This window comes from Fringilla coelebs, assembly GCF_963513975.1.
Source record: "Fringilla coelebs genome assembly, chromosome: 1".
Lineage (NCBI taxonomy): Eukaryota > Metazoa > Chordata > Aves > Passeriformes > Fringillidae > Fringilla > Fringilla coelebs.
In genome coordinates, this window is record NC_140028.1 from 148,498,508 (window position 1) to 148,526,267 (window position 27,760).

The following is a 27,760-nucleotide window of genomic DNA, read 5'->3' on the forward strand; positions in this document are numbered from 1 at the left end:
GATCATCAAGTCCAACCTATGCCCTAACACCTCACCTAGACTATAGCACCAAGTGCCATGTCCAGTCTTTTTTTAAACACATCCAGAGATGGTGATTCTATCACCTCCCTGGGAAGAGCTTTCCAGCACTTTATTATTCTTTTGGTGAAAAAATTTTTTCCTAATATCCAACCTATCCGTTCCCTGATGTAGCTGGAGACTGTGCCCTCTGGTTCTGTTAGTGCTGCCAGGTGGAAGAGACCAACCCCAGCTGTCTGCAGCCTCCCTTCAGGGAGCTGTAGAGAGCAATAAGGGCACTCTCTCAGGGCTTTAGCTGCTCACAGTGACGCCAAGATGTGTTAGAAAGTCTCTTTTCCCAGCCCAGCGGTCGAAGAAGGAGTCAGGGCTCTTCAGTTCTCGGTCTCAAGGTTGTTTATTGTTTCTTATCTATAAAATTCTTTCTCCTGGCCTGCCAAGGTCTGTTCAGCAGGACAGACAGAGGCACTCTGGCCGCCCCCAGGGCGGTGTTATCTTTTTATACTAAAAACTCTGTGTACAATATTTACAATAACTTCCCAATACCTGTCACCTGTGTTAGACAGTGAGCTTCTACTCTAAACCAATCTAAAAGTGCCAACATCACAGCAGAAGATGGAGGCCAAGAAGAAGAAGGAGAAAGGCTGGACATGCTCAGATTCCTCCATCTTGCCCCCTGAACCCCCATTCTAAAAACCCCAAAAATCTATTTTTTCACCCCGTGATAAACTAATTATTATTCTACTTATAATTTTGTGGCTTGCAGATCTTCATCTAAGGTCGGTAATTTGCTCCATGGGTCATAATCAAAACCACAGACATCTTGGGCTCTGTTCCAGCGTCTCTGAGCCCCCTGGTAGGGGTCTTGGCAATCCAGGACAGTTAGAGGGATGCCCTGAATCCTGACAGGTCCCCTCTAAGCCTCCTCTCCTCCAGGCTAATCAACCCCAGCTCCTTCAAAGGTTCCTCAAAGGGAAGGCTCCATCCCCTGCTGGCCGCAGCCCCGCACGTTCCCTGCGAGGGGGTGCGGTGCCATCTAGCGACAGCGGCACCGACTCAGCTCCATCCCAAACCCGGCTCCGCAAGGATGCTCCGGGCTCCGCAAGGATGCTCCGGACACCGCGTCCCAGCCCCGGCGGCGGGGGAGTGCCGCCCTCCCTGTCGCGGTGACCCGGGGCTCTGCAGCCATCATTCCGCCCTCTGCGCCGTGCTGCTCGGCAGATGGGCTCGGGAGAACATGGCCAGTGAACTGGAAAGCTCTGAAAGGCGGGGGGGGAATGCTGATTTAAGATAAAAGGCTGTGCTCATGCGAGACAGCTCCGAGTTCAAGGAAGCTCCAGCACTTGCCTCGATAGAGGCGCGTACAATCCAAATAATCCTTAAAAGCTCATTTCCCTTCCAGCAGTTGCTTTTCATGGGCATGGGAAGCAGGAGCTGATTGTCAGGATTCCTGTAAGCGGCCAGTCTGTCCAGCCCTCACTGCTTTGTGCCTCTGCAACTCGGGAAGGAGGGAAACTTGGGGCGTTTAAGCACGAGGTCCATCTTGTGCCCCATCACAGAAAGAAGGGGCAGCAGGACGTGCCACCCATCCCCTGTCACCTCCCCCAGCCCCTGTGACCGATTAGGGGAGCTGGGATCACAGGCATTTTTTGGGGAGGCTGCCATGGGAGCACACAGTAGTTCCCAGGGATTCTTGGAGGGCAAGGGAGGGATCAGCCCCTGCTGATCAGCCCGGCTGAGATCTGCCAACAATCAAAGCAGACAGGCTTGTCCCTCCTAATTGGCTTTTCCTGCAAGCCCCAGCCTCTGCTTTCACTCCATCTAACCCAAAGAGCCTTTCTCTTGCTGAGACCCTCCTGCCCTCTTCCCTGGGCTTCCAGCAAGAGCCACCCCATGGCAGCCAAGGGCTCAGGGCTGCCCTCTGCTCCAAACCCTGGGACTGCTGATCTCTCCCCTCACACACTCTGTGCCTCTCAGAACACCCCAGTGACTCCATGATTTATTTTTTTCTCATTTCCTGCCTTCTAATTAGTTGCTGTCTTTCAGACAGGAGGACAAAACCCTTTCCCCAGGAGCTGTGCAGAGCTGCCAGGTGGCTCAGATCTCTCAGGGCTGCAGGAGCAGTTTGCAGGGGCACTGAGGGGACACAGGTGGAAGTCACAGCCCAGAGCAGAGCAGGTCCCTCACCTAGGGATGGGGAGGGACAGCAGGAGTGTGACAGCCAGCCATGTGTGCAGACAGAACACACAGATGCTGCAGATGAGAACAGAACTCCACACAAATATGCACACACCCCCTGTGCGCTCCTGCCAGGCACAGGCAGCCCATGACACACAAATACCCACTGCCAGCTGCTGACTGAGCTGATTTTCTCTGCCCTTTGCCTCCTGCATTTATGTCCTTTCATCCACATGGAATAAATAAGATATCTCAGCTCCCAGTGTGCTGCTGTGTTTGCAGGCACCACTGTCACCCACTTGGTGCTCCCTGAGTGGGTGTGTGCTTGCTGACAGCCCCTGCATCCCCAGCCTTCCACCCCACCACCTGGCTGGCCATCCAGGACCTGCTATCACCCTCCTGGCAGCTCTATTTCTGACCCTCATTTGTGGAAGGAAATAACAAAGAGCCCAGAGAGCCCATCAGGAGGGGTGATGATCTCCAGAGGCACTGGGTGTAACACAGACAGCAGGGCAACAGCAGCTCATGGCCCTGCAGGATGGTTAAAGAAACTGGGCCATGGCAGAGAGGAGCTGGGCCCTTCCAGGAAAGCAGATGTTCATCTGCAGCTGGACAGGCTGTGATGGGAGGTGATGCATGTGATGTTGGCAAGGAACCCACATCTCATGCTGAGCTGCAGCCTGGGTGATGTGTGGGGTCCTCTCCTGATACCTGCAGACCCACAGGGAAAAGAGAGGGGCAGCAGCCCCTCCAAACACCCCTGGAAAAGGAAAAGCCCAGCAGAACTGCTCAGGAGAAGTGCATGAAAAACTTAAACCTCTCAGTGCTTAAAGTGGGCTTATGAAATGAGGGAAAGGAACCTTTTACGTGGGGACACAGTGAGAGAACAAGGGGGAGTTATTTAAAACTAAAAGAGGAGAGATTTATATTAGATGTTACCCTTTATTCAGAGGGTAGTGAGGCACTCAAATGGGTTGCCCAGAGAAGTTGTAGATGCCCCATCCCTGGAAGTGCTCCTGGCCAGATTGCATGGGGCCTTGAGCAACGTGATTTAGTGGAAGGCGTTTCTGTCCATGGCAGGGGGTTGGGAACTGGATGATTTTTAATGTCCCTTCCAACCCAAACCCCTCTGGGATTCTGTGGAAGTGGAAAATCAGCATCCCTTGCTTGGCCCTTTGCAACAAAGAGCATGGAGTGTTTTATCTCAGATGATGGGGACTTGTGCTGCTGGCACAGCCAACCCACATCTTCCATTGCCACGGGGTGGAGTTCTCAAACATGCACTCTAAAGGTCTCAGAAAAGCAAACCAGAGAGAACAGTTGGGCCTGGTTCAATATTACCGGGTACCTCAGTCAAATTGTATCCCAGCCTGCTACAGCTGGGCTCTGAAAAGCACCCCCAGAGCCTTTGGTTATGTTTGTATTTGTGGATCAGCTTGGCCAGGCAGGATCACCAGCTCTGGCACACAGTTTTACTCACCATTAGCATGCTAAAATAGTACCCTTTGCCCAGCTGAACTTTGAGGGCATCAAGAGCCCTCCAGGATTGAGTGCTTTATTATTATCCCTCTCCAAACACTTCCCAGAGCAGCCACCTGTGACCCCACATTGCTGCAGTGACAGGAGCAATTCCCAGTTTACCATAAAGCAGGTAGAGTGGTTGCCCTTCTTTAGTCACTTTCCCAAAGAAAATTTTTTCATTCTTGCTTCTGAAATGCTGGAACTGATGAGGAAACAGGGAATCAGAAAATGTAGGTAATATCTCTCACCTTCCCAGCATTTCTCTTAAAACTTTGGCAGTGGTCAGAGGTGGCAGGGGGGCTGGCTGTGAGGATCACAGCCTGAGGACGTGACAGTGAGTCAGGGAAATGCCTCTTCCCCATTGCACCTCTGCCTGGCTGCATCCCCATCCCTGACCAGGCTACACCAGGGGTATTTTGAATGAATAAATTCTGAAAATAAACCAGGGCCCCAGCCTTTCCCAACCCCTGCTCAGAATTGCTGGGACTGATGATTGACTCAGCCTGGTGGAAGAGCAATTTCACTGTTCCCTAAAAATAGACCAAGTAGTTCATCTTCTCAACATAGCCCAGCACCCTGAGATAAAACCAGCTGCCAGAGACCACTGGGAGGCAGTGAACAGGACTGAGGGTGTGGGGTGTGGAGCAGGGCTCCTTTTGGGATACACAAAGGGCTGCCTGGCCCTGGGCTTCACACAGAATTTCCCCTGGGGCTGTCTGAGACTCGGCTCAGCTGTTGGGACTGCAGAGACCTCCCTGTAAGTAATGGTGGGGTAGATTAGGAAGGGGTGAAGTGTTGTGTGAATATGAACCTCAGACTGATCCCAAAATGCAGGGCAAAGGAGAATGCTCAGTGCTTCATGCTATGAAAGCAGTGCTGGAGCTCATGGAAAGCCATGGGTTTTGTACTGCTGGCCTGGATCTTGGTAAATCCTGCTCTGTGCTGCATGGTGTGCTCCATGTAGGGGGGCTTTGGTTGGGTTCGTGACCATGGTTCAGGGCACCTGGGTGTGTTCTAGACAGAAACAGAGCGTTGTAACTCTGTGCTTTTCTTGTAAAGACTGAAAAGTTTTCTTAAAATACTGAAAATCTCAGCTTTGAAGCTTAAATTCATGGGGAAAGATCTTAGTGTCTACTCTCTCCCCCAAAAAAATATTGTTCTTTATGATCACCTTGAGCACAAATAGGGGAAAGAATCAATATGGGATCCAGCTGAGCCACAGGGATGCTGGGGGTGGAGGGGACACCTTCCAGACCCAAATCCTGCTCAGGACTGGGAGTGGGTAGGCAGCAAAACGTGGAGTGTTCAGAATGAAATGAGCTTTGCTTCATCTTACATCCATGGAGAACAGGAGACTGGCAGGATTAGTTAAGGAGGGAATTTCTTTCCCTCTTTCTTCAATCCCTGTCTCCAGAGAGGGTTGGAAAATGTGTTTGTGGCCCTAAGCCAAACAAAGGGCTTCAGGAGCCCGTGGGGTCAGCAGCCCATACCCCACTCCCTGTTTGTGCTCACAGGTGTGGAAGGACACTCCAAAAACCTGTGTGACTCTAAGGGGGAGCAGAAATGTGCCCCTGTGTGTGCACATGTGTGTGTCCCACCTGATTATCCATCTGCCTTTTGGCTCTAAGGGCTGTCTTGTGGTCACCAGGAGAGCCAGGACTTCAGGTCCAGCACTGGGCATGCCCCTCAGTCACCATGGGAAGGGCCTGACCTGAGCTGAAAGCTGTATTTTTTTTCAGCTCATGCATTTGTCAATGGCCAATATTTCTTTCTGAGATTCATGTCCAGCTGATGGCTGTGAGAATAACTAATTCTGTAATTCAGTGTAAAACTGTAATTCTGTAATTTTCAGAGAAATTCTGTAGCTTTCCCCAGTTCCCTCCAGTCTCCAATCTTTGTATAAAAAAAAAATTAAAAAATGAAGTGCCTTCAGACTTTGGTTAGAAAAAAGGGATTTAGGGGAAAAAAGGTGGAGTTGTCTTCCTTTCCCTATGCCTCAGGTACAGGTATCACTTTGTGAGAAGAGGCAAAATATAAAAATCCATACTGTTGTTCAGGCAAAGTGGTAAATTATTCACTAGTGGCAATTAAGGGATTCAGCAGGGGTGGAAATTTGTAGGAACATCTTGCAAAGGTTGTTTTCAGCCCTTGAATAGACTCAGTATTTTAGAGAATACAAAAGCTTCCTTTTGGGGGAAAACCAGGCAAGGATGCCCTAAATCTGTAATAACAGGGAGGGAGAAAATCCTTCTTTAGCTCTGGTGAAAGTCCCAGGACTGGGTCTGAAGAGAGTAGTAGGAATCTTTCCTTGAAGCACTGTACCTTACTGGCATCTTACACTTTCAAGCCAACCATTTCTCTCCTCTTCCATATTCTCACTGGAAATTTGCCTCACTCAGAAACAAATGGAAATTCCTGGGAATCTCAGTAGCCACGAGTGGGTTTGGGGTTTTCTCTTTAAAGAATACTGCCAAACTGGTTTGGGGTGTGACTCTTTCCTCCAAAACAGCATTAAGTTTTCTTGGCTGCCAGCAAAGCAGAGCTGACAGCAGCATGGAAACACCAGGACAGGAATAGAAAGGCAAGGCAGGGCCTTGCAGCTCCTCAGGGCACGTGGCATCCCTGCCATGCCCCCACGTAAACACCATGGCACGGCAGGGAAATGCTGGGAGAGGCAGGAGCCTGATCCCAGCTGGGCCCTGCATCCCAGGCAGGCTGTGAGGCTGGGGATGCTCACAGATGCCTGCACACACATTCCCAAGGTATCTTCTCAGAGGGGGGAGAGAGGGCTTCCCTTACAAGGTCTGGTATTTGTGGCATGCCCAGAAGCCCTCTCCCCAGGCTGAGGCTGTTCCAGTGGGGAGCTGGGAGCTGCTTTTCCTGGGTAAGGGGGTTTAGAGGGAGGGAAGCTGCTGTCATGAATGGTCATCCTGAGCTCCGGGGTGTGAGGGCTGAGATGCTGCAGTGCAGGAGGGAACAGATCCTGGGAGAGGGGTTTGGGATAAAAGTAGTGTGTTACTCTTAGGTTGGACATGATAAAAACACATGTAATCAGGGTCTAAAAAGAAAAAGTTTTTATTTCACGTGTTCTCCAGCTTATATACTCTTAAGAAAGAGTGTGATCTTAAATTATTAACTACACATCACAATAACTTATTATATTTATTGGTGCAAACTCAAACTATTAGCGTCAATATAATTAGTAAAAGTTTTACAGAAATGTAATAATGCATCTGCTTATTAATCTACACATCTACTTATCTACTATTTAATCTACACATCTACTTCTGCACATAGTCGAGCTTACAAAAATTTTCATGTATCTTTTCTAATCTGTTTCTGTGCTAACAGCCTTGTCCTCTTCTTTGCTATACATACACTCGAAAGTCATCAATTGTTATTTCTTCTATGAACTCAGCTTTGCTTGCAGGCCAGCTGCCAAGCCCCTCCATGCTAGCGCTGATGATGGGATAGAGGAGACAGAGAGGTGGGGAAATGGATGTCAAGCAGGAGTGTTTATCACCGCTGCAGTGAAAACCCCCTCTGTGAATAGCAGATAAAGAGTCGCTGGAGGGTACGAGAATGAGCGGGGCGTGACCCGCGGTGTGCCGGGGCAGCGCTGGACACCCGCAGTGACACACGGCCAGGGACAGAGCACTAAACATCCACCGGCCGTGATTAACCCTTTATTGACTTAGCACAGCGTGGGGGTGTGCACAGGGGTCCCAGGACGAGGGAAGAGATGAGAATCTTGACTCCATGTTTCAGAAGGCTGATTTATTGTTTAATGATATATGTTATATTAAAAGAAAATTATATACTAAAAGAATAGAAAGAAAAGGATGTCATCAGAAGGCTAGCAAGGAAAAGGAAAGGAATGAATAATAAAATCTTGTGACCCCTCACAGCCTCGACACAGGTGGCTGTATGGGTCATCAAGTAAAAACAATTTCACATGCTGGGTAAACAATTCTCCAAATCACATTCCAAAGCAGCAAAACATGGAGAAGCTGAAGCTTCCCAGCTTCTCAGGAGAAAAGATCCTAATGAAAGGATTTTTCATAAAATATGTTTGTGAGAGCAGAGGGACACAGAGAACGAGGCAATGCCCAGGGCACAGTGGGGCTGCACCCACCTTGGTACCCAGCCTGGGGGTGATGCTGGATCCCTCCTCAGGGAGGATGAGCCCACAGCAGTTGGGCCCACGCGGGAAGGCCACGTCCCCAAGCAGCAATGCCACAATGCCACTCGCAGCTGTCTCTCAGCAGAGCTTCTTGGCATTTTTTGGTGCCCAGAATAGAGTCCTCCACATTCCTGGATTTTTGCAAAGCCCAGAAATAGCCCTGAGCTGCCTTGGGGCAGATACTCAGCTCTGCCTGAGGCTAAATTTTCCCAACTCTTCTCCTCAGAAGCTCTCTAAATTACCTGGGGGGTCATGATGCTGCTCCTGCAAAGGACATTCCAGCTGATACCAAAGAGCCAAAATCATGCAGAAATGACCAAAGATCATGAGCCTTCAGTTTGGAGGTGCTGGAAATTGCAAAGAGATCTGATTTTGAAAATCAAGGGCAGGAAACAAGACGTTCCTCAAAAAATGGGCTTTTTCCTGCAACCCCTTCCACCCTCTCAGATTTGCAAATGCAACTTTACATGTGTGCAAAACATTAATTATTTTACTATAATTAGTGGACAACTCCTAAAAGCATGAAATGGTAATTTAAATCTTATTTCCTCTTCAACACAGCTGGTCTTTAGTTACATTATTTTATTTAACCTCTTTGTCTAGCACCTTCCTCTGTTTCTGGTGCTTTTCTTTTCTGCCCATTTCCCACCCCAGAAATCAGCTATTAACTCTGTGTACCAGAGCTTCCCTTATAATTGCAAGATATGGCTTGCAGACAGAGCAAAATCTCTCTTAAACCCTTTCAAAAGGGAATAATTTCTATTTATTTGATATGTGTTAGTCATTACATTTATGTTCTATACTAGCAGGGCTCCCCACTTCCAAATCAGGGATCTATTTTGTGTGATGCTGGACAAATTTATTTGAAAGGACAAGGTGTGCTCGTGAAAGTTTGTAATCAGAAAAAAAAAGCCTTGTTAGGTTGTATGATTTTTATTAATCATCCAGTTGCAATTACTGCTGTTCTTATATCTGAGTTGGTAGGTGAGCATGAGGAAATTGCAGTACTTACTTTTGAAGGTCAATTCCTAGCCTGTATAGTTAAAACAGGAACTCTTGGACCAAACCAGTAAAAAATCACATGAATTCTATGTAAAAAGAAAATGTTTACCAATGCCACTCTGGCACATAATGGGCCAATCCACAGCAGAAAGAAAAAGCCTGAATTTCAAACACTCACAGTCCTTTGTAGGACTGAAAATGAGAGAAAGTACCGTGGTTTGAAAAGAGAACAAAGTGTGATCACAGGACGGAGCACCAATGAGGGTGAGCAGAGTGTTGCAGAGCATGACTGGTCCTCAGTCTTTGCTAGATTCTAAAATCCCATCCATGCTCCCTGTTGCATCTTTGTCCCACCTATTTTCCCGTTCCTTCAGGAGAAAACAGATGGTATTTTAACATTCTCTAAAGCCTCATGAGTAGGTCATGAGGGCAATGAGGAACAGATAGAGATTCTCTCCTGCCCAAATCCTTTCTGTCCCAGAACTACCCTTCCCTGCCCACCCATCACTGAAGCATCCCAGAACCACTCACCTTTCCAGCAGCCTCCAAACTGGGACAGCAGGGAGCCTGCCCTGCTTCCCACACCTCCCTCAGAATGTGTTCCCTCTGGCAGAGCTCTCCTGTGGACCAGGGCTGCTGGCAGAGGGGTTAGGGCAGAGATTTAAACCTTTCCCTGCTGGCTGAGCAGCCCCAATGGGCTGCCTGGCTCCTGGATTAATCAGCAGCACCGGTGTCCCAGCCAGCTTTTATGGGTGCTCACCCATCTGTGCAAATTCCCCCAGCCCAGCCATGGAGCTGTGCTGGTATTTAGGAGTCACTTTGGTCAGGAAATTGATTCTCTGGGGGGAAAAACTGGGAGGAGGATGGGACAGATGTGATTCTGCACATGCAGCTCCCACCTCCAGCGGCAGAGGCACTTAGAAATGGGGTTCCCATCTGCAGGGATGTGCTTCCAGCTTTGGGACAGGTCAGTGAGGTGCTAATGTTTCACTGGGATGAACAGCAGGGACAAGCAGGTGGTACTGGGGACATGTCCAGTCACACAGGGGTGTCACACACTCCTGGGTCAGGAGGCTGAGCTGGTAGTGACCATCTGATGGGGGTAACCCATGGCTGATCCAAGGCAGGGGGGAATACCAGCCCCAAATTCCCAGGGAACCACCAGCCCAGAGAGTCACAAAGCAGCACCTCCTTGTCAGCTCATCTCCATTCTCCTGGAATAGAAAGTCACTTGTTTTCCTGCCCTGACTGCCCGAGTGCTCAGGAGCTCCAGGACAGGAGTCCCTTTGCTCCTACCGGCCTCTGAGAATTGGGTTTGGGTCCTGCTCTATGAGAGGCACCAAATGTCTCGTGGTACTGGAGGCATGGCATAGCCAAGGCATTAGACCACAGCACACCTGTGCTCCATGGCACAGGACAGCCCAGGCCCAGCAGCCAACAAGGCAAACCCAAAATTGACCACCAGACACTGAGCAGGGGGTGGACGATCCCAGATTTGGGAGGAGATGGTCTCTGCAGCACTGCACCCATCAGTGAGCAATGGAAAGGGACAGAACCCCAGCAGAACTTGCCCCACAGGCCCATCCCTGACTTTTACAAGCCCTGTGCAAGCCCCCATCTGCTCCCAGGCCCCCTTACACAAGCCCGGCTCCCGCAGCGCGCGCGGCGGCGGCACAAAGGGCTTTGCTTAGCAGCTGTGTTTGCTCAGGGTGGCTGATTTTGGGAGCACAGCTGATGACATGTGGTTGGCCAGGCGACCCGGGAGACTGGTGCTGAGCTTGCAGCTTCCTTTTTTAATAGGTGACTCAGGCGCTCGGTAGCTCACTGGGGTTGGTGGTGGGAGCCGGGCTGTGAAGCAGCGCCAGCAGCAGAGGTGGTGGACACCAACAGGTGGGTAGCGTTGTTTGTTCATTGGATAAAGTGGTTTAAATAGAAAGTAGAGTGAGACAGAGCTGCCCTGCTGCTGCTGAGATGGGGTTTTCTCAGGGGAGGGAGGGGGCAGAGGTTTTGTTGGTGATTTGTTTTCCACTTGTTAGGATTTGGCTGCCAGGTGTAAGATGATTCTGGTTCAAGAGACCTGCAATATTATCTCCAGCAGGAGACAAAGCAGTTGAGTGATTTATGGGCAATAATTGGAGAGGAAGTGAGTGAACTTTCAGATGAATATTTATGAATCCTTCCCCCCACCCCGTTGCCTTGCCTACTCCCCCTGTTTAGAAATATCAGTGACTACAAACGAATACAAGGAATTATTTTCCCGTTGCAAGTTTCCTCCCTGCCTGCCTGGGGTGTGACTTACAGGGCAGAGAGGCTGTAAACCAAGCCCGACCTGCACATACACGGGGCAAGGGAAGGGCTCAAGAAGCCCGACAGCTGCTCCTTATGGGCAGTCCAAACATTGCAGCCCCTGACACAAAATGTGCAGATTCATCCGGCGCCAGACAGTGACACGAAGGACATTTTGCCGACAAACGCCAGCAGGGAGGAGCATTCCCTGTATCCTTCATTTGGATAGCAGCGCCGTCGGCCGCGGTGCCAGCCGCTGTGTGGGACGGGAGGAGGGGGGCTTCAGGAGATCTTTTCCTCCTATTTTAGCTCGCAGGGATGCTTTAATGCCTGAAGTATCGTGTTTAACACCCCTGGGGCCGCAGTCGCGCAGTCAATCAGCGCGGCGCGGGATGCATCACTCAGCGCCGGGGCGGATGCCGAACGCGCCAGCGGAGCCCTTTCGCTCAGCGAGGCAGAAATGTGGAGCCTGGCCCTGGTTTCAGACCTAGCTTCCACCTCGTACACAACAAATATCACCCTAAGCCTGAGTGCATAGCGACCTTTAGCTGTGCTTCAGCATCTCCGGCCGGGGAGCTCCGCGCTCCCTCCCGGGGGATGCTGTGAAGCCGCGCCTTGCTCCCAGCTCCTGGCGCGTCCTCGGTGCCGCTCGGATGTCTCTATCCGGGCACACGTGGCGGATCAGCCCTCTCGCTAGCAGAACGAACTGTTGTTCTTCGGCTCTTATCTATAATTAGCGATTTAGAGGGAGGCAGCAGCCTGTTTCCTCAGGCAGAGACCAGATTTTTGTGCAAGCACAGAGCCAGCACAGAGGGTTGGAGCAGCCCTTCTCCAAGGCAGGAGGCTTTGTGAGAAGTGATAAGCAAACACAGGGCTGTGCACAGCCTGTGCACTGAAAAAAAAAATAGTCACAAATGAGAAGGGAAGAAGAAAAAGAAAGAAAAAAAAAAGGAAGCAATAAGGGGATGCCTTCAACAAAAGCCTTGTATCTAATTATATCTGTCATTAAAACAAGCCCTGTGGCTTTTCATCCATCCAAGCTAAGGGGTGAAGGAACGGGCAACACTGACACTGTGCTATTTCCCTCTGCCTGAACTGGAAATCCTCCTTCAGCTGTACTATTTGCTCATGGCTGGAGGGGCATGTTGCTTTTCTTTGTGCAGTATGTGAACCTAAGGTCCTATAGGTCAGTACAAATTATATCATCTCAGCAGTAATGCCCATAGCCAGGGGTGGGAGGAGACCATCAAACACCACCAGCCCCGCTCATGGACACAGGGATGCTTTTGCTAAGCACTTCTCACCAAAGTGGTCAAGCACAGGAACACTGATGTCAGCCTAGGCAGGGTCCCTGCCTTGCCATGAGGTGGTCCCACCTCCTAGATGTGGTTTTCAAGACAGCCTAGGGCTTCTGTTCATTTTCACCCCCAGAAAGGCTGAAAATGTTTGCTTGGTTTCCTCTCTACCTTGAAGGCTCACTGTGCCCAGTTCTCCCCATTGCTCTTACTGCAGGACTTAGCCAAATCTCATTACCATGCAAAGAAACTTGCTGCTTGTCAGACTGATTGGACTCCTTTCTGCCTTTCCAGTAGGTAATTCAGCAATGTAGGATGAAAGAAAGGCATTCCCAGACAAGATTTTTTCAAATCTCTCAAAAAGGAATTTTTTTACAGATTCCCCAAAGGTTTCTAAGTCCCTCCTGCAAGGACCCTCCTGATGTCGCTAGACAAAGGGGAACAGTTTTAAACTACAAGAGAAAAGATTAAGATTAGATATCAGGAAAAAATTCTTTACTGTGAGGGTCGTGAGAATGAGTTGCCCAAAGTTATGGATGTGTTCAAGGCCACTTGGACAGGGCTCAGAGCAGGCTGGCTTAGTGAGTGGCACCCCTGCCCACAGCAGGGGGTTGGAACAAGATGTTCTCCAAAGTTCCTTCCAACACAAGCCATTCTATGATTTCCTGGATGCTGTTCATCTCAAAAATCAAGGATCTAGTCAAAATTTGGGGTGTCTTGAGCAGACTGGGGGGAAATGATGCAGCCAGAGGGTGGTTGCAAACCCAAAGCCTATCTCAGGATGCACCGTCTGCCCCAGCCTTGCAACTGTCTGCAGTGGCTGTGGACAGATAATTCCCTTTGACTCAGTGTTTAAGCTGTGAACAGCAGAAATCAGGGAGAGAGGTGCCATATTTAGATGGAGATTTTGGGAAGGAAAAAGAAAATCATTAAGGAAATACCTTCTGTTTTCTCCTCTGGTGTCCTAGTGACCTCCAGCAGAACTGGGCAGCTAAATCTGCATTGCATCCCACTGCTTCCCCATGTATCCAGCCTTGGTTCTGCATCATAATGCCTGCACACCTGCAGGAGCAGCTGAAATAAAGGGCAACAGAAATCTTGAGGTTTGACACCTTCCAGCAGCACAGCTGGCAGGGTCTGACAACACACTGAGGTCCCTCTGCTCTTGTCATCATGGCTTTCTGGTGCATGCTTGTGCCTGTAGGAACTGGTATTTCATTTGGAGTACATTTTTAGTGCATAGAGTTGCTTCCTGTCAAATTAAAATAGAACCAGAGTAAGTTTATTTCAGTATTTTAGAGAAAAACCTGAAAATCTGAACTTAAAATTCAAAACACAAAGAAGAAGAGTAGTCAGTAGGTTTGTTGTTCTCTAATTCTCGTGATTTGGGGGGCTGCGGTTTTAGGGCAAAGAATGCTGGAATGGCTGCAGTGCTTCTAGTGTGCACATATTAAAAAGTACATCAGCCCTTTCCTGCCTGTGCAATAGCTGGATTTGTGGAGAGAGAGCCCATTGTTCAAACCAAAAGCATTGCAAATACCTCACTAAATCCAAATGCAGCAGCACAAGCCCTGCAGAGAACGGGAGAACCTTCTCGTGTTTGTACAGAGGGAACAGAGAAATTACAGCCCTGACCAACCTGGAGGGCTGAGAGGCACCCTGGAGGTGCAAAGCTCTACATATTGTGTGTGTCTGTGATGGGAGGTGGAGATAACCATCCTCACACCTGGCAGATTTAACACAAGAAAGTTCTTGGCTACATTTTGAAGTTGCTTCTTTCTTTGAAAATTGAAAGAACCCAGTTTTCAAAGGGGGACCCCATGGAAACTGGTGCAAAATATCAGGTCTCTAAATTCAGAGCAGGGTTTGAAGGCTCTGCCAAGGGCTCCCTGGTACATACTGTGGCAGGTCTCACCCTTTTCATCTCTCCTGAAACGAGCTCCCAGGGGAGAGGCAAAGAGGATGTAACTGCTTGTGAGTACACCCATAGGAGAGTGGTGTGGCCGTGGAGCAAAAAAAGCAGGAATTGGCTCAAGTTGCATATGTGTAATTCCTCCATGTGCTCTGACTGGCTGGTGTTTGGTGACGGCCTTGCCCAGGGAAGCAGGAATGGGGCCATCAGGTCACTGCCAAAGTGTCACTCTCATCCAGGCTCAACAATCTGCTTCAGCCACCTAGGGGATGGGAATGTCCATGTTTTTTCCCTGAACAGGAAAGGTGTGATGTTAAGTTTTGGGGACCAGGGTGGGGGGTGTGGGGAGCCCTGGTGTGCAGTGCCAGGAGCCCAGCAGAGCCCGTGGGAAGCTGCTGGCCCTGCCCTCCTGCCCGCGGCTCACCGCACACCTCTGTCCCTGTTTCAGATGATCGGGCACGGTCATTTTTAGACCCGTCAGGCAGCGCCAGCCACACACTTCAGCAAGGACGAGGGAGGTGCTCTGCACCCTCCGTGAAGGAGCTGTCGGCTCTGTATCTCTCGCAGACAGCTGCTGCTGCCGGCGCCAGCCCCGCACAGCCGGTAAGGACCGGGTCCTCCCCTCCCCGCCACCAGCGGCATCCCAGCAATGTCCCCTCTGGCAAGTGGCTGTGAGAGGTGACAGAGAATCTGTGTGCTTTTGCAAATCTGAAGAAACACCACGTCTGGTTTCCCAAAAGTGACCATTTTACCCTTGCTGCTTGCAAATGTAAGATGTGTACAAACACACGCATATATCACATACTTATTAAATTCACACATGCACACACACCAAGCACACACACACACAGCCCCACATCCACTAGCCTGCACAGTTTACTCATAATAAGATTTCCTCTTTATTTGCACGTTTATATTCATATATATCCATGGAGAAAATAATCAGTACAGAGCAACACATATGTCTCCATGCTGTCCCCATTCCCACACACACACATTGTATTTGCTGGGAATGTCCTGACGAAGGCAGGAATGATGAATTTGATTTTATGTTTTTAGAAGGCTAATTTATTACTTCATGATATTACATTATATTATATAATACTAAACTACATTGTACGAAAGAATACAGAAAGGATACTTATTAAATGCTATAAAGATAATAATAAAAAATTGTGACTCTTTCCAGAGTCTCAACATTGCTTCTCCCTGATTGGCCAAAGAGTCAAAACAACTCACACTAGAATGTAATGAAACCATCACCTGTGGGTAAACAATCTCCAAACACATTCCAGATGAGCAAAACAGAGGAGAAGCAAATAGATAAGAATTGTTTTCCTTTTCTCTGAGGCTTCTCAGTTTCCCAGGAGAAAAATCCTGGGCGAGGGGATTTTATCAGAGAATGTGAATGCCACACTCACACACACACACACACACACACACACACACCCCTATATATATGTCCATATGTGCCACATTCAAGCATAACTTTGCAGTGCAACCTGTGCTTCTCTGTTTATATCCCTTAATCTGGGATCCAGGGATTTAATCCTCCACTCCAGGGTGATCACTAGGCCACAGGATAATACAGGTTATAAGGGTTATGAGGCATATTTTTCCCATTTTCCCAGTTCCACTGGTGATTCAGGAGTGACATGAGATGGAATTTCATATCTGGACCCTTCCTGCTGGCACGTTCAGGTTTCCCCACACTCTGAACCTTTTATGGGGCCCCTGTTCAGAGATGCACTCTCATGAGTGATATCAGGGAGAGGTCCAGATGAAGCAGAATCAGTTAAAAATAAATATGTGGACACTGCATTTGGAAAATTACAGCTGGTTAGAGAGCCAAGAAAACTCTTTAAAATTTCAAAATAATAAATTACACAATTCATAATGCAATTACAAACGTAGATCAGTTTCATTTTTTAAAATATTTAAGTATAAGAAAAAATATAGGTTAAATCAAACTTTGGAGAAATCAGTGCTAGTTTTGTTTTTTTCCCTAACTTAAAAAAAAAAATGTTTGTGGTTTTGCTTGTTGACTGAGACATTAGGAAACATATATCTGATCAACCTGGAATAAGACTGCTTTCTCAGCTGTACAGAACTGCCAATGAACCAATGAACTGACAACATGCATGGTTTTCAGTTCTCTGTAATTTATATCCACTTTAGTACACATAAGTATATAAAAATATATATGCAGATAATGTGTCTTGCTGTGTAGTTTAATGGCATTTCTCCTCATATCTTTTCCAGAGTACTGTGAAGGACAACTCCATTCACTCTCCCCACAGACAGAAAAATACCAAGGTAGGAAATGCTTAAGATAAGCACTGTTATCTAACCAAATATTTGTGGCCTGTGAGTGTGATCTAAATACCCACACAAGGCAGCCAGGAGCACTTACATGCTGAATATAGCTATCAGCTGCTCGGCTGCCCTTCCCCACATTCAGAAGTTCTTCACAGATAAAAAAAAAAAAAAAAAAAAACAGACAAACCCCTTATTTTAAAAAGTGCATTCCAAGTACATTGGCTCATGCAAAAGATTTGCATTTTTCACTCGCTGCAGAATATGCTGATTTTGGTGTTCTGAGTGTGGGTTTCTTTTACTAATGTTCAAAATTTATTTTTAGCCAGAACAATCTGTGTGTAACAGAGTGAAATAACACCATGCACCATTGCTTTGAGCAACAACTAATAATATTCCAGGCATAACTCTGCAGACGTAACTGCACAGGCATGCCAAGGGTCAGCAGATCTGTTTACTGAAAGGAAAGCCACCAGGATTTCAGTCTCTTTTAGACAATGATTAAAGGCTTCAGCTACCTTCCCTGTGGATAAATGCCCAGGCAGTGCAGGTTGCAGGTATTCAGTTCAGTGTTCGGTGCTCAGGATGCACAAACTGAGGAGAAAAATTGCAGAAATGGAGGCTCAGAGGGAGACTGGACAAGCACAGCCCACTCTGTTCACTTCTGTACCAGCACTGCTGTGAGTTTGAGATGAGCTCAGTCTGACCGAGTATAAACAGGTCTAACTTTCCTGGCCCTCAGCTATAGGTGTTACCCCCAACCTCTGGTCTCTCAGCCTTGCTTTTCCTCCTCAGGCAGCACAGATCATGAGACCTGCTGATTCCAGCAGACCTTAGTTAGCCTCATGCCTGTACAAGTCAGCCAGTCAGAAGAGCTTTATTTAAGTCTCCAAATGTGTAAATGTGCATCTACTCTTGTGCAAATGGGGCACACTTCTGAGTGCAACAGAAGAAGTCACTAATCAGATGAACATCCTTCCCCAAGCCCTCCCTCCTGAGCAGTGAGTGGGTACCCCACCGTGCTACCAAAAGCTCATCATGTTACCTCACCAGCCAACCTCATCAGCTCAGTTTGAAACTTTGGTTCCTTCTCCCCAATTTCTTCCTGAGACCTCTTCACAAATAGCTCTTTGGCTTTCTCCTGCACCCAGATCTTTTGTTCCCTGCAGGTCCTCAGCCAGGGACACAACAGTTCTTTCTGGACACTGGCCAGCAGGAGGGAGAAGTTAACTTTTCACTGACTTTTCTAAGTCAGCCTTATCCTTCTTGTGGTCACTCTCTCTTGGTCACATAGCCCAAACTGGGCACCCGTGTTGTGCTCTAGCTTGACTGAATCTTGGGAATTGTAGACTAACCACCTCACCTGGATTAGAGACCTTGCTTTGCTGTGGAACCAGGGCTAACACCAAGCCTGAAGCGTGTGCAGTGGTGTGATGTTTTGGAGTGCTGTGTGCTACTGAACCAAAGGTATGGAGCTAACTGGGAGCATGGATTTCCCCTGTTGGCTTTCCCCTTTGCCATTCACTCCATTAACAGCCACGGGGAAGGGGGGTGAGAGGTGATGCTGATGATTAAAACTGTTTCCCCAAAGATGTCAGAGGCTCAGAAATCATCCAAGGTTGCCACCCAGAAAATGGAAGATGATTTGCCCCCACCTCCAGCTGTTGGCTCAGTCCAGGTCGTGGCTCCAGGGGTTCAGGATCTCAATGCACTCCCCGTGCCTCCTCCAAAGCAAGCCTTCTCCAAGTTCTACCAGCAGCGACAGGTGAACGAGCTGAAGAGGCTCTACAGGCACATGCACCCCGAGCTCAGGAAGAACCTGGAAGAAGCTGTGACTGAGGACCTGGCAGAAATGCTTAACACCGAGGACCCCAATGCACAGGCCTCCGTGAACCTGGATAAAGTTCTCCCAGGAGAGGTCCAGTCCATGCGCTGGATTTTTGAGAACTGGGCACTTGACTCCATTGGGGACCATCAAGCCACGAAGAAGCTGACAGAAGAAGAGATCATTCCCAGTGGGGATGTGAAAAGCACTTCCCTGAGGTTTGAAAGCCAGTCCATAAATGGGTACAACCTGTCCACATCAGCCAAGGTGTCAGAAACAGACCTTGCCAGAGGGGATGTCCGCACTGCCCGGTGGCTGTTTGAAACCCAACCACTGGACACATTAAATAAACTGTATTCAGATGAAACTGAGGTGCAGGAGGCTGTTCTCAAGGAGCCTGTCCAGGGGGGTGATGTGAAAGGGGCCAAACAGCTCTTTGAAGCACAGTCCTTGGATGCCATAGGACGCTGCTCCTCAGTGGAGGAGAAGAGCATCCTACAACTCAAGTCAGAAATCCAGGAGCTTAAAGGCGATGTCAAGAAGACTGTCAGGCTCTTCCAAACAGAGCCCCTCTGTGCCATCAGAGACAAAAGTGGAACTATCCATGAAATCAAGTCCGTGTGCCGAGAAGAAATTCAGACCAATGCGGTCAGGACGGCTCGCTGGCTCTTTGAGACCCAGCCCCTGGACACCATCAACAAGGACACTTCCAAAGTGCAGATAATCCGTGGGATTTCACTGGAAGAAATTGGAAGGCCGGATGTCAGTGGAGCAAGGTGGATATTTGAAACTCAGCCTCTGGATGCCATCAGAGAAATCACAGTTGAAGAACAGGACTTCCAGGCTTCGACAGATTTTGTCACAGGGGCAGATGTCACTAAACAACGATTGCTCTTTGAGACCCAGACTCTTGACTCCCTGAAAGGAGAAGCTTCAGAAAGTGTTGTAGCCAAAGAACAAGTAATTGGAGGTGATGTGAAATCTACACTTTGGCTCTTCGAAACGCAGCCAATGGAAACCCTGAAAGACAATTTTGAGGTGGGACGTTTGAAGAAAGTAGAGCTTTCAGCAGAGGAGAAGGGAGATGTGAAGCAAAGAAAACATGTCTTTGAGACCTGTCCCCTTGGCAGCATCTCCAAGACATTTGAGGAAGAAATTCCAGCCACCAGTGTGGAAGAGGTAGTGAAAGGGGATGTGAAATCTTTCAAGACCCTGTTTGAGACTCTTCCCTTAGACAGCATTAAGCAGGCTGATGGTGAGCCCGCCACCAAAGAAGAGGAGGAGAAGATTCCAGCTGGCAACGTCAAAGCCAACCAAATCCTGTTCGAGACAACACCCCTGTATGCCATCAAGGATAGCTTTGGCAATTTCCACGAAGTCACCTCTGTAAGCAGAGAGCAGATCATCAGCGGTGACGTCAAGAACTACAAGTGGATGTTTGAAACCAGGCCCCTGGACCAGTTTGATGAAAGCATCAAGAAAGTGGATATAATACGGGGGATCACAAAACAAGAGGTGGTGGCTGGTGATGTCAGGACAGCCAAGTGGCTCTTTGAAACTCAGCCCATGGATGTCATTCATCTCCAAGCCACAGAAGGGGAGAAGCATCCCTCAGTGAAGAGGGAGATCTCCCAGAAGGGCGATGTGAAGACCTGCCGGTGGCTGTTTGAGACCCAGCCCATGCACACCCTGTACGAGAAGGCTGAGAAGAAGCAGGAGGAGGATGGCAGCGTGCCCCAAGCCGATGTGAAGTCCTACACGTGGATGTTTGAGACTCAGCCCCTGGACTCCCTGAAAGGCCAGGAGGAGCAGTATTTGCAAGTCAGCAAGGCCTACAGTCAGGAAGAATTGCAGGGAGTGGACGTCAAAACTGTCCGGCACCTGTTTGAGACTGAACCCTTGGGCAGCAGCACTGCCAGTGAAGCTGACAGGAAAAAAACCATGCGGTACTCCAGCCGTGTGGAGTTCCAGTCTGGGGAAGTGTCCAGAGTGAAAGAGTTCTTTGAAGCCAAACCCTTGGACACAGCCACCAAGCCAAAATCCCAGAAGGATGCTGGAACAATTGAAGCTGGGTCTGTGCACAAGTTCACGTGGCTCTTTGAGAACTACCCCATGGACACCCTGAAGGACAGCTCTGAGGGCATCCAGGAAATACCTCCTGAAAAGGATGCCAAGGGGGGAGATGTTGGAGGGAAGAGGTTTGTATTTGAGACCTATTCCCTTGACCAAATCCATGACAAAGTGGATGAGACAGAACTCCAGAAGATCCAGAAAGACACCATGAGTAAAGCTAACGTCAAGTCCTGCACAATGCTCTTTGAAAGCCAACCTTTATATGCTATCCAGGACAAAGAGGGGGGATACCATGAGGTCACTTCAGTGCAGAAAGAAGAGATCATGAAAGGTGACATGAAAGGTGCCCGGTGGTTGTTTGAAACTAAGCCCCTGGATCAGATCAAGAAGGAAGAAGAGGTGTTTGTGATTAGGGCAGTCACCCAAGAGGACATCAAGAAAGGAGATGTCCAGACTGCGCGGTGGAGGTTCGAGACAGAGCCTCTTGACTCCTTCTCAGGGGGAAAGCTGTCTGTGCCCAGAACAGTGGATGATGTGCAGAAGGGAGATGTTCAGTCCAACAAGCAGCTCTTTGAGTCCCAGCAAGTGGGCCAGAAGAAGTACGTGAGGATGGTGAGTGTCAGTGACGTGCAGCGGGGTGATGTGAGGACATCCACTTGGCTCTTTGAGAACCATCCCGTGGACTCCCTGTACGGGGACGCAGAGAGAAGCTCATCCCTGAGCACAGTGCAGAGAGAGGACAGCCAGAAAGGGGATGTGAAACGCTGCACTTGGTTGTTTGAAACCCAGCCCATGGACACCCTTAAGGACACAGAGGTGACTGCCAGCTCTGGGGCCCAAGAGGAGATCCCTCGTGCAGATGTGAAAAGCACAACGTGGCTCTTTGAGAGCACGCCCCTAGATAAATTTGGTGCTTCTGAAGGTAGCATAGAAATAGAACTGAAAGAAAGAACCATGAAGGAGACTTTAGAGACTCTCTGCACTTGCCAGGCTATCCAGCATGATGGGATCCTCATTGAAGCTAATGATATGGAGAGTGTGAAGATGGTGAAGTACCAGCTCAGCAGCCCAGGAGCTCCAGAGATTCTGAAAGAGGAGATTGTGGGAGGCCACTTGCAAAGGATTATGCTGCAGCTCCTGCACAGGACCAATGTGGAAGCACAGAGCATGCTGGTGGAGGAGGACAGAGAGGGCAAGATCAAAGTAAGCCCATTGCAGCTGCTGGACCAGAGTGAAGCTGTTAAAGGCAAAGAGGACTTGAGTGGAGATGTAGCCAAGGCCTTGCAGGGTCTCCTCAGTCAAGATGCTTCCATCAAAAAGGGGATGGTCCTACAAGAGACAAAATCAGGATCACTGAAGATGACTCTCTACTCCCTCCTGTTCCATTCTGTCCAGCAGAAAGTCGTCAAGGGGGATGTGAAGTCAACAATTGGGAACTTGTTGGCTTCTTCTCAGGAGCAGAAAGCAGCAGCCACCATCAAGCGTGAGGACAATGAGAAGGGAAATGTCCAACTTTTTGCGAGCTGCATTGAGAAGGGAGACCTCAGCTATCTGAAGAACCTCCAGCAGGAGTCAGAGATACAATCCCTCATCTCTTCCCAAGCAGAGGAGGAGGGGGCAGATGAGAGTGGCCCACGGGTTGTGCAGGGGGCTAACATACATGTCTTGACAAATAAAGAACAAATGGAGAAAGTAATTGCAGGATGTGAGCCAGGGGCTGTGGAGGGAGCAAAAAAGGGATTTGTATGTGAAAGTGTGGGCAGACAGGGTGTGCTAGAGAGAGAGGCTGTGCATGCAGCAGGTGTGGCAGGCACCACTGTGCAATGTCTTGGGAAGCCCCTGCCCACAGCAATGGGAAAGGAAGAAGTTCTGTCCGGAGGGCTTAAGGTGACTACAAAGTCAATCCAAAGGGTTGCAGATGCCAGCAAGAAGGCAGAGAAAGAAGAAGCCACCACTGCCCATTTGAAGGAACCAAAATCTATGATACAAAGCACGTTTCCAACACAAGTTACAGCTCAGAGGGCAGAAGTGGATGGGAAACAGCAGAGTGTGGTGCCTGGCGAAGCCAGCCAGACTCAGACAGAAGAAAAGGCTCTGGGGACTGATCTCCAGGCTGCAATGCAAAGCCTGAGGCTGGCAACAGCAGAAGCAAAAAACATTCAGCACCACGTTCAGAGCAAGTTCCAGAGGAACAGGGAGGAGGTCCACACAGCCTGCAGGCAGCAGACAGTCAGCTCACAGGGGACCATGACCCTTCAATCGACCGTACACCAGCAGGACTCCTCATCCACCAAGCAGGAGAGCAGCAGCACTGCCACCAGGACCACCACCACTAGAGTCCAGGAGGCATCCAAGACCCACACAAGCGTGTCTCAGAAGAGCATAGCATCACACAAAAAGGTCAGTGCTTCTGAGGAAGTACAGGGACGACAACTATTGAGCCAGGAAATCCAACTTGTGCCCAGTAGAGATTTTAGCATTAAGGATGGCCTTTATACTGCCACACCCGTGAAAACCTATGTAAACCCTTGTGTTGAGTCTGATTACAAAGAGCAATCAGAGCAAGAAGAAAGAGATGTTGGTGTCAGAGGGGATGTGCAGACAGCTATCAGAGCACTGCAAAGTGCCGCCACAGAACAGCGCCTGGTAGAAAAGGAGGACGTTGTCCGAGGTAATTTAAAGGCCACACTTCAGTCGCTGGAAAAGTCTAATGTTAATGTCTCCAGAGGGGATTTTAAAGCTGCTATGATATACAGAAATGCAGGGCAGTCCTATTCTGTGTGTAAAAAGAAAAATGAGACTCAACTCGCTAGTAAGGAGACTGCTGTAGTGGCTTCAGGGTCACAGGCTGATAATGACTTTCCTCCTCCTCCCTCAGTTGCTGTGATGAAAGCAGAGCATTGCCCACCCTCAACTAAAGCAGCAAGAGAAGGTGCTCTTCCATTACCAACCAGCAAAGATGAAGCCCCAGGATGTTCTGCACTACTCCAGACCCCTCTTCCTGCTCTCCCTTCTCTGTCCTGTAAACCCAGTGACCAGAGTCCTGCAGAGAAGCCCAGGACTCCTCCAAAACCAGAGACTACTGTCTCACCCAAGAAAAAACCTATTCCCCCTCCAAAGCCTGAGCACCTCTTACATGAGGCCCATTCTGCCTCTGCAAATTACAGCACAAGCAGATCAACAAAACCCATCCCTCCACCCCTGCCTCCAAAACCTTCAGGCTTGAGGGAGATCAACAAGCCAAAGCCTTCCCCCACAGAGCTGGGATTAAGCTGCATGGAAATTCATGAACAATCAGGCTATGAGGAGGTTCAAACAAAATGCTGCCATTCAGAGACATCTGTGAAGAAATCTGTCACGGTTCAGGGTATAAACCCTGAGAGAAAGCTGCCAAAATACACTGCCAAAACCCCTCTCCAAATAGCAGAAGAAAGGTACAAGGCCAGCAAAGGAGGACAAGGAAAGGTAGAACCAGACAGTGCTAAGACCTCAAAGCCAATGAAAAATGGAGTGGTTGGTTTTGAAGTCAAGCAGGGAATGATGAGTGATAAAGCAGCTGCTCCAAGGAGGTGCCCAGGCGAGGTGGCTCAAAGGCAGATAGAGCTATGCCGAGAGGAGAAGGGGTGCTCTTCACTGTCACCTCCAGCCTGTCCTGGCAGAGCACAGGCACAAGATGTGCCAGGACAAACTGAGCCAAGCACCTCCCCTGTGGGTCACAACAGCCCTCCAAAAAGAGGAGATGGCACTGCACAAAACGCCTCATCCAAGGTGGAAAGGGAAAGTGTGTCTAATTCTTATGGATCGTGGGATAGTCAGAGAGTCGTGCAGCAGGTGCATGAGAGGAGGCAAACGTCTCAGTCAATGTCCTTCCATCAGCAGTCAGTGAACTCCTTTGAGGAGCACCAGCAGGGAAACAGCAGGGAAATGAATTGTCCTGATAGGGAGGCAGAGACACCTGCCCAGGAGAAGCCAGTGGTTGTTATGAGAGAAAAAAAAAAGAGAGAAACGGAAGATGAGCGTCGGAAAAGGTTGTCAGTACACAAGGAGGAGATCATGAAAGGCAATGTCAAGGAGGCTATGGAGATCTTTGAGAACCTCAGGAGACAGGAGCAGCTGCAAGAGATCTTGACCCGAGTCAGGGAGTTTGAGGAGGAGACAAGCAAAGTGGATGTGAAAGCCCTCAAGAGCTTCTTTGAGAAGGTCCCCGAGTGGGTTGTGCGCCAGAAGGCCAAGCAACAGGACAAGGCTGAGGCAAAGGGGGACGCTGACGGTGTCTCCTCAGTGGATCTGGTTTTTGAGGACCTGGAGCGAGCGAGTGCTGAGATTCTGCACCTGAAGGAGCAGACACTCGCCCGCATCCAGGACATCGAGGAGGCCATCAAGAAAGCTATTTATTCTGTTTCCAATCTCAAGTCTGAGTCAGACATTGCTGGGCTCTCAGGGCTGTTCAAGGAGTCTCTGGGGAGCGCCCAGAGCTCTGTGAGCAGTAGCAACATCCGTAAGATCAGCATTGTTTCGAGCAAAGCCAGGCAAGAGGAAGTCATGCTGGAGACAGGGGAAGCAGCGTCGGTGGAAAGTGCGAAGGTGGCAGAAAAGACAGAGGCAGCCAAGGCAGAGCTCGAGGTCCCCCGCCTCGTTCAGTCCCGTGTCAGCTCTCCCTCCTCACCTTCCTACATCTCCATTGAGTCTGCTGCCAGGAAACCAGCAGAATCACCCAGGACAGCACATTCCCCCCGGGATGGCCCTTCACCAGACTGCCTTGACTCTCCAGGAAAGAGGGAGGCTTTTGCTCAGAACAGCTTTAGCTCCTATAACCACCCCTCAGCAGGGTCTGCTGGGCACGACACGAAACCCTCAGAGAAGAGATCAGACCCTGTCCAAACAAAAGCTGGGCTGAGCTCCATGAAACAGCACACGCCTGGCAATGCCAACCATCCAACCAGTGACAAAGACAAGTGCTCTCTGGACACCTCCAAAGACAGCTGCCACTGTGGGATGAAAGGCAGCTTTTCGGAATACCGCTCCCTGAACGTCCCCAGCCCACAGAATCCACGGAGGCAGAAAAGCATCTTGGAGCTGCAGACGGGGCCCGATGGGTCCAAGCTCTACGGAGCCACCCGGACTGTCATGGAGCAGTACGAGGAAATGGACCAGTTTGGAAACAAAATCATCACTTCATCCACCACAGTCACCAAGCAGTCTGAGACGCAAACGTCTTCCACGCGCGATGTGGGTCCTCACCCCCAGTATGAGGTATCTGCCTCGCCTGTGTTTCGGAGGTACTTGAAGAGCCCAGGGGAAGACTTCCACGCCAATGGGAGTTTTCAGGAGCCAGGAGTGGTCTTTGTCACCTTTGGCAACTCCAAGCCAAAGAAATAGGAGATTCTGCAGAACGAGAGAGGACTGTATAAGACAAAAGAGAAAGGCCACGATAAACATTTTTCCTGTTTTATCCACATTACATACAGGGATTTAGCCACACCCTAAAGACTTCTCAGGGTCATCCTCTTGGTGTTTGCACACAGACAGGACAAGTGCAGCCTGCCTTGACACTGGAGAACAGCCCTCACCTGGCCAACCCAACAGACTTGGTGCTGCACCACAACCCAAAGTCCTGGCACTGTCAGAAGCACAAGGGAAAAATCCACCCAAGGCCACCTTAGGGTACTTCCCCCGAGAATGTTTGGTGGGGGTGGTTGGACGTGTTGGATTGGGCTTCTCTGAACTACTGCAGAAGGAAGGATCAGTTAAAGAACAGTCAATCTGGTCACTGGCAAACAAAAACCTTTATGGCACCTTTTTCTAGGAAGGGCATCCTACACACATACACACATATATATATATATACACACAAGCTCATATTGATGGGTGGGTTGGATAGGTTTTCTCTTAGCCAGTAAGAAAAGAAAAGCAAAAAAAAAATATCTTGAGTTGTTGTCACTCTTGGGCTTGGGGGAGTTATTTATCAGTTTGTTTTTCAGTTCCTGGAAAGTGCTTGATGATACTGGAAATTGTAAAGCTAAGAACTACAGCTACTATCAACGCCATTCCCCCAAAGAAAAATGCTATAAAAGATTCTTGAGACAGAATGGTTACTGCTTTCTTTTCTTTATTTCTAGAATTGTAATTTATTATTCAGTATACACAAACCCCTTAGTTTAGATTTTCCATGCTTTCCTACATGTTTACTGTTTAAATTGATTTTGAGACTTTGTAAAGCAATTTTTCTTATTATGACTTTGTTTTGTACATTCTCAACACAAGATTTTAGATCTTTTGTGGCTTTTTTTTTTTAACTTCTATTGCTGCGTTCTGACGGTAAACTTTACCTCTAAAAATACTTTGGTCTGGTTGAGTTTCTTTTGTTCAGTGCTTCTTTCCTCTGAAAATACCTGGAAATTATCTCTCAATTGACCAGTTGAATCATAAATTGAGAGCACTCTGAGTCACTGGAAGGATTTGGTCTACATCTTCTTTATGCTGTGGGTGGATCATCAGCCCTGCAGCATAGTTCATACTCTGATCTGAAAAATGAGTCCAGGGTGATACAGACCCTCCAGTTCAGGGCTCTGGGTAGGATGGGTACACCAGGAAAGGTGTGGACCCTTGTGTGTATCCCTTTCCCCCATGGGAGAAGGCAGCTGAGGTGTTGGACCTCCACAAGCCTTACGAGGAGGAGCAGCTGATGAGCAGCCCCTCCTCACTGCTGTGCCTCAACTCAGCCCACCCTGAGTCAGGGGTGGGAGGGTGGCAAGGAGTTCACTCCAGGTGTGGGGGAATATGAGGAGCCCATGGAGGGACTAGATTGCTTCTCACAGAGTCACAGCATATCCTGAGTTGGAGGGGATCCTCAAGGACCACTGAGTCCAGCTCCAGACCCTGCACAAGAAATCCCCAAAAACCACTGAGCATGCTCTCACTGGCTGAGAGCATTGTCCAAACACTTCTTGAGCTCAGGCTGGTGCTGTGATCACTTTCCTGGGTGCCTGTTCCAGTCCCCAGCTGGAAACAGGGAAAGAGCATTGTCCTGACATCCAACATTAATCTTCCCTGACACAATTTCAGGCCATTCCCTCAGTTCCTGTCACTGGTCACACAAGGGGAGATCAGTGCCTGCCCCTCCTTTTCACAAGGAAGCTGTGACTGCAGTGAGC

The 27,760-nt window shown here is 49.0% G+C and overlaps 1 protein-coding gene across 2 annotated transcripts; it reads left to right on the forward strand.

Moving 5' to 3' along the window:
• The first annotated feature begins 4,330 nt into the window (after positions 1 to 4,330).
• On the forward strand, positions 4,331 to 26,946 carry XIRP1 (xin actin binding repeat containing 1). Of its 2 annotated transcripts, XM_084222971.1 has the most exons (4): positions 4,331 to 4,471; positions 14,841 to 14,995; positions 16,655 to 16,708; positions 18,300 to 26,946. In XM_084222971.1, the coding sequence occupies exon 4, from the start codon at positions 18,300 to 18,302 to the stop codon at positions 25,983 to 25,985; it is 7,686 nt and encodes a 2,561-aa protein (XP_084079097.1). In that variant the 5' UTR covers positions 4,331 to 4,471; positions 14,841 to 14,995; positions 16,655 to 16,708; the 3' UTR covers positions 25,986 to 26,946. The 2 variants fall into 2 exon arrangements, with proteins under 2 accessions (XP_084079097.1, XP_084079098.1); XM_084222972.1 differs by lacking the exon at positions 14,841 to 14,995 and having other exon boundaries at positions 4,337 to 4,471.
• The last annotated feature ends 814 nt before the right edge of the window (positions 26,947 to 27,760 follow it).